This window comes from Plecotus auritus, assembly GCF_963455305.1.
Source record: "Plecotus auritus genome assembly, chromosome: 8".
NCBI classification, from domain to species: Eukaryota; Metazoa; Chordata; class Mammalia; order Chiroptera; family Vespertilionidae; genus Plecotus; species Plecotus auritus.
This window is the reverse complement of record NC_137782.1, coordinates 97,358,109-97,364,435: the sequence shown is the minus strand read 5'-3', so window position 1 is coordinate 97,364,435 and position 6,327 is coordinate 97,358,109. Positions and strand designations below refer to the sequence as shown.

At 64.2% G+C, this 6,327-nt stretch overlaps 1 protein-coding gene across 3 annotated transcripts; it reads left to right on the top strand.

Moving 5' to 3' along the window:
* The first annotated feature begins 859 nt into the window (after positions 1 to 859).
* On the top strand, positions 860 to 5,281 carry HRH3 (histamine receptor H3). 3 transcript variants are annotated; one of them, XM_080684584.1, is made up of 4 exons: positions 860 to 1,420; positions 2,339 to 2,505; positions 3,317 to 4,080; positions 4,788 to 5,281. In XM_080684584.1, the coding sequence occupies exons 1-4, from the start codon at positions 1,168 to 1,170 to the stop codon at positions 4,813 to 4,815; spliced, it is 1,212 nt and encodes a 403-aa protein (XP_080540710.1). In that variant the 5' UTR covers positions 860 to 1,167; the 3' UTR covers positions 4,816 to 5,281. The 3 variants fall into 3 exon arrangements, with proteins under 3 accessions (XP_080540710.1, XP_080540709.1, XP_080540711.1); XM_080684583.1 differs by having other exon boundaries at positions 3,317 to 5,281; XM_080684585.1 differs by having other exon boundaries at positions 1,078 to 1,416; positions 3,317 to 5,281.
* Positions 5,282 to 6,327: the final 1,046 nt, after the last annotated feature.

Sequence of the window (6,327 nt, the reverse complement as noted above, 5' to 3'; positions counted from 1 at the left end):
TCCCTCCCTTGCCTCTCCTCCCCCACCCCTTCCCTCAGGCGCTAACGCAGTTGCAGCTACTGGTGCCTTGATTGTGCTAGCGAGCACAGTGACCTCTTCTGTCCATGCAGCGCTGACCACCTCATGGTGCGGTCCGCCAGGGGGCCCGTGGGCTCCAAGCTGCTGGACACTCCCCCCTCAACCTGGGGCCCCACCTGAGCGCCTGGTGGGCAAGCTCCCCTCCTGGCAGGGCCCACTGGCTCCCCATCTTTCCTTATGTAACTCCACATTTGTCTGAGCCTTGTAGGTCACCCTGCCCGCCTCGCTGGGCCCTGTCCACGGGGAGACTGAGACCCAGAGTGCCACGCAGATGGGAGGGGGGGCTGACCCTGACCAGAGCACAAGCTCTCAGAGTTCCCTCCCTTTTTTTTTTCTTTAAGACGTTCCTCCCCTCAGACTCGCTGGCACCAAGGATGAATGAGGAGGGGTTTCCCCTACCCCTACTCCAGGTCCCCTCAGGCATCCCGGCTCCCGACTCCCGACGAGGGCCGGCCAGGGATCACGGGGCTGAGGGCACGGGGCAGGTCGAGTGGCCCAGAGCCTGGCTACAGAGCGCACGGGCCGGCTGACAGCAGGCGGAGCCACCAGCCCCGCCCTCACCGCGCCCTGGCCCGGCTCCCAGCCGGCGGCTGTGCGCACCAGGCTGGGCCCCGGCGGCGGCGGCGGGCACGCGGCGCTGTCCGTGGTGCTGCCGGCGCCGGGTGGGGCGGGGGCGGGGGCGGGGGCGGGGCGGGGCTGGAGGGGGGCGGGGCGAGGGTTGCAGCCAATGGTGCCGGCGCTGAGCCAGGCGCGGGGCGCAGGGGGCGGCCGGCTGGGCACCGGGCGCATTTGGCAGCGCGCTGCGCTTGGTGCGCACAGACACTCCGGCAGCGGTTCGGGCTCCGGCTCCGCTCGGGCCGCTGCGGTTGTGCCACTGGCCCTATTCGGGTTGGAATACAGCCTGGGCCTCCTCGGCGCTGCCCGCCCCGGCCTCTGCGCCCGCGGACCATGCGCCGGGCATCCCCCGGGGAACCCGACTGGGCTGAAAGCCCTCAAACACCAGGCTCCCGGGCCCGAGCCCCTCCCGGCTGCCCAGCCGGCGGTCCGCGCCCTGCCCCGAGTACCAGCGCTGCGTGAGCCGGCAGGGCCATGGAGCGCCCGCCACCCGACGGGCCGCTGAACGCGTCGGGGGCGCTGGCTGGAGAGGCGGCGGCAGCGGCGGGCGGGGCACGCGGCTTCTCCGCCGCCTGGACCGCGGTGCTGGCCGCGCTCATGGCGCTGCTCATTGTGGCCACGGTGCTGGGCAACGCGCTGGTCATGCTCGCCTTCGTGGCCGACTCGAGCCTCCGCACCCAGAACAACTTCTTTCTGCTCAACCTCGCCATCTCCGACTTTCTCGTGGGTAAAGCCCCCAACCCCTGCCCGAGTCCTGGAGCGCTCCGCCCGCCAGACCAGCGGGAATTGGAGCGCCGGACTTGGGTGCCTTTTGTACGGGCACACGCCCTAGTGGGGGGCGGGGAGGGGGCGGGGTGGCCTGGGGAGGGGGCGCCTGGGGACTCGTGGGGCGATGGGCGATGGGCGCGGCCGAAGTTCCTTGCCTCTCCGCCGCGTTGCGGGGGTTGGGAATGATGTTCCTGGGGAAGGGGCCGGAGCAGGCGGGCGCTCGAGGCGCCAGGCGCAGCGGCCGCGGGTACAGCGCCGGCTCCTGCAGTAGCAAACAAAGGCTATGGGGAACTTAGGACTCATGGAGGGCGCTGGGGAAGGTTTGGGGGAGGGGACATGGAATGGGGGTTTTAGAGCCGTGTTGTGGGAGGGGGCATTGGGAAGGGGGGGGGCGGAGAGCGCTCTCACGTGTCCGTGAGCTGCTGCGGGCTGAGGGCGGGCGCGTGGAGGGGGCTGGAGCGCCAGACACCTGTTGGGGCTGCGCGTGCGTTTGCCAGGCGCTCAGAGAGGGGCTTGGCGGCGGGAGCGGCTGGTGTGGCAGTGGCCGAGTGCCCTCTGAATTAGGAAAAAGGCTTTCTTGGTTTCTGAACTGAAAAGGAAAGGCTGTCCAAAGCCAGGATAGGGGCTGGAGTCCAGGGGGCTAGAGGGAGGAATTCTCCCTCTTCCTCTCTTTGGGGCCTGGGAGGGCTGGACAGGGGTCGAAGGCCAGTTCCAGGTCAGAGGGTGTGTCTAGGAGACAGGGTGGAGGGGGTGGGTAAGGTGAGGTTGCTGCCAAGAAGGGTGGCGACTGACAGGTCCTGCTTGTCTTTGCATTGTGGAGGGTCTGACCACAGACCCTGGGCTGGCTCTGACCCACCACGGCCCTGCTCTCCCACAGGAGCCTTCTGTATTCCACTGTATGTGCCCTATGTGCTGACTGGCCGCTGGCCCTTCGGCAGGGGCCTCTGCAAGCTGTGGCTGGTGGTGGACTATCTACTCTGCACGTCCTCCGTCTTCAACATCGTGCTCATCAGCTATGACCGGTTCCTGTCGGTCACCCGCGCTGTGAGTCTGGCATGCAGGTGCCCATGCTCACTCTTGGGGGGAGGTGGTCAGGAGTGGCCCAGAAGGCACCCGGCAGGGGATGTGGGCAGTGCCAGGTGAGTTTGGTCCCGCTTGCCTCACACCTGACATGCCAGGCACTCTATACAGCCAGCTGCCCACTCAGTAGCCATTTGCTGCCAGTAGACCGGTCCTGGGACAGGCAGGAGGCACCACCTGGACCTGGCATCAGACGTTCCTGAAGGAAGGGGGTCACTTCAGCCTCCTTTTTGGGGCAGGTGCAAAGTCTTTGGAGCTGAGGGAGGATCTGAGCCAGAGGCCCTTGGTGTGTGTGTCTGTGTATGTCTCTGCCTATATGTGTGTATGTGTTCTGTGTGTGTTTGTGTGTCTCTGTGCATCCCAGGAAGACAGGCTCCACCAGTTCCCCTTGGTGTGAGTGGCCACCATTAGTTGGGCCCTAGAACGCCTGGGCTCCCATGACAGTACCACATGGGCACGAGGCTGGCGCACTGGAGCAGAAGTCTCACCTTGCCCAAATGTCTTCTCCTTGGTGGCTTTATTGGGCACCCCAGGGGCTCTCTGCTCAGGAGCCACGTGTGTCCTATCTAGAAGGGCATGGGACAGAGTGCAAAGAGCATGGGTTTGAGGTCAGTAGGCCTAGGTTGAACCCCAGTTTTCCCCCTTAGCCGATCCACCTGGTCTGTCCCTCCCTCCTGAGTTATCCAGAAAGAAAGTGGGGAGAGTAATGGGGGTGTTGTGAAGATTAAATGAGATGATATCCAAAAGATGCCTGACCCAGCATGTCCCCCCGCAGGTCTCTTACCGGGCCCAGCAGGGCAACACGAGGCAGGCGGTGTGGAAGATGGCACTGGTGTGGGTGCTGGCCTTCCTGCTGTATGGGCCAGCCATCCTGAGCTGGGAGCACCTGTCGGGCAGCAGCTCCATCCCTGAGGGCCACTGCTACGCAGAGTTCTTCTACAACTGGTACTTCCTCATCACGGCCTCCACACTCGAGTTCTTCACGCCATTCCTCAGCGTCACTTTCTTCAATCTTAGCATCTACCTGAACATCCAGAAGCGTACCCGTGACCGGCTGGATGGGGTCCGAGAAGCCACTGGCCTGGAGCCCCCAACAGAGGCCCATCCCTCTCCACCAGCCGCACCTGGCTGCTGGGGCTGCTGGCAGAAGGGGCACAGGGAGGCCATGCCACTGCACAGGTATGGCGCCAGGGTCAGCGAGGTGGCCCCTGGCACTGAGGCAGGGGAGGCAGCCCTGGGTGGCAGTGGTGGGGGCACCGTAGACTCGCCCACCTCCAGCTCAGGCAGCTCCTCGCGGGGCACAGAGCGGCCTCGCTCGCTCAAGAGGGGCTCCAAGCCATCGTCGTCCTCTGCATCGCTGGAGAAGCGCATGAAGATGGTGTCCCAGGGCATCACCCAGCGCTTCCGGCTGTCCCGGGACAAGAAGGTGGCCAAGTCGCTGGCCATCATCGTGAGCATCTTTGGACTCTGCTGGGCCCCGTACACCCTCCTGATGATCATCCGGGCTGCCTGCCATGGCCACTGCGTCCCCGACTACTGGTATGAGACATCCTTCTGGCTACTGTGGGCCAACTCGGCAGTCAACCCAGTCCTCTACCCGCTGTGCCATTACAGCTTTCGCCGGGCCTTCACCAAGCTGCTGTGCCCCCACAAGCTCAAGGTCCAGCCTCACAGCTCTCTGGAGCACTGCTGGAAATGAGCTGGCCCTCCAGGGCCCCTCTGCCCACACCCTGGTTTCTGGGCAGCTGCTGCCTCCTCATCGGCCCACTCTTTTGCCATGTGGCCTCTCTTAGACCACCTGCCTGCCATGGAGGCAGCTTGGTGGGCTGGCCGAGGACCCTGCTGCCTGAACTGGAATGTGAGTGGCTAGCCCTGCCTCCCAAATCCTAACTCTTCCCCAGGAGAGACAATCTATGGGTCTCAGCCACAATGCCCACTTCCCCACAGACAGTGTGACAACCAATGGGTCCACCGTTTGCACCATTACCGCGTGTTCTTCCCAAAGCAAGCGCGTAGCGTGTGCTCTATGCTTCCTGCCCAGCAGTCTGCTCCTGCATGTGCGCACACCTGCACACAGCTGCACACCTTCCCTTGCTCCAGACAAGCCCAAGCCACTGGCTCTGTGGCCACCTGCCCCTTCTTATGCCCGGCCTGACTCCTTCAGCCCTCTTTCCTCCAACTCTCTCTGTCCCCAAAGTGCCAACAGCTTGCTGCTGTTCTCTGCTTTTCCATTCTGGGTGTTTCAGGAAGACAAAGAAGAACACACATCTGTGAACTCGATGTTCCTTGGATGTTTAATCAAGAGAGACAAGATTGCAGAGGAGCTCAGGGCAGGATTGGCAGGTGTGGGCTCCCACGCCCTCTCCTCGTGCTGCTGTTTCCGGCTGAGCTGCACCAGCTGCTTCTGCCCACCCTGCCCCCGGCTTGGGTGCTGGACCCGACTGTGGCTCTGAGAGTGGCCAGAGCCCGGACACCTGCTGTCAGCAGGCTGCCACCCACTTCCTCTGCTCAACCAGCGTTTCCTGGGTTGATGGGTGCGAGGGCCGGCTCTGCCCCGAGGGTCCTGAGGCCTGCAGGGCAGTCAGAGGGACCAGGCCCGGGTGCCTAGTGGAGGGTCCCTTCACCACATTCCGTGCACCCTGTGGCACCCTGCGGCACCCTGCATGCTCCGTGCCCCCTGGACCGTCGAGCCGGCCCTGTAGACTCTGAGGTCCACAGTAAAGTGTATTTTTTTATTGGTGCTGATTCCTGAGGACTTTGTGGGGGGTGGGCTTAAGTGGGGTGCTAGGGAGACTCCAGGCCACTCTGGGTGTGAGACCCAGGCCTGCCCCTCCCCTGGCCTCAGTGTTCTCTTCTAAGTGGGGGACTGCAGTAGGGAGAAAGCAGCCTGGCTGGCACACCAGGGCTTAATCTTAGTAAGGGGCAGGTGCCCAGCAGTGCCCCCCTGCTGGACCCCTTCACCTGCCCAGGGGACTCATTCCAGCTTTGAGAAGACACCCCAAGCCCCACCCACCGCAGCCTGCCTGCCCCCAGGATGAGGTTCTCATCTTTCTTGGCCATGACTTCCACCTGGGAAGCTTCCCAGGCTCCTGGGGCTTGAGCTGAGGGATGGGGGTGGGGGGGGGGGCAGAGGGAGGGGAGGCATCTCTGGGAGAGGAGCCGTCCTGCCCAAAGGCCTGGAGGCAGGACTGGGGGTGACAATGGAGAAGGACCTGCATGAGTCCTGGGCTCCACGTGGCGGCAGACCTTGGCCTTACCCCAGGAAAGGGGCAAGGGCAGCCCAACTCGGGAGATCCAGACTCTGGGGTGGGAAGCCACAGGGCCCTCCCTGCCCCTCACAGATAGCCCCTCCTCTGTCCCCACGGTGCTGGCCCTGCCCACACGTCGCTCCCCACGCAGAGACAGTGACAGCTGGGTGTGGGTCCCAGGGCCTGTCCACAGCACAGGCAGGTCAGTGCAGACGCCAAGTCCTGCTCTGCAGAGAGCCACCTGGAGACATGAAGATGACAACCCTCCGGCAGACACTGTGCCACCCCAGGTGACTGCACTTTATTTCCCAGGAGCCCGGGAAACTCCTCCAGCTGGCACCCGCCCCTCACACTCCCCTGTACCATGGGGACCCCTCTGGTCTAGGCAGGCCCCTCCCTAATGACCAGAGAAAGGGGCTCCCTGGAGGCTGGGTGCTGCATGAGCAGAGGCTGGAGCAGCTGCAGGGGAAGGTGGTGCAGGGACAGTGGACACCACCATGTGCGGGCCCAGAGCTCAGGGAAGCCCTGCAGGTAGCTC

Bases quoted from the DNA above. Each gene is read 5' to 3' on its own strand.
- HRH3 (XM_080684583.1), top strand. From the start codon at position 1,168: ATGGAGCGCCCGCCACCCGACGGGCCGCTGAACGCGTCGGGGGCGCTG. The intron at 1,421-2,338 runs GTAAAGCCCCCA...GCTCTCCCACAG, and splicing joins CATCTCCGACTTTCTCGTGG to GAGCCTTCTGTATTCCACTG. The intron at 2,506-3,316 runs GTGAGTCTGGCA...GTCCCCCCGCAG, and splicing joins TCCTGTCGGTCACCCGCGCT to GTCTCTTACCGGGCCCAGCA.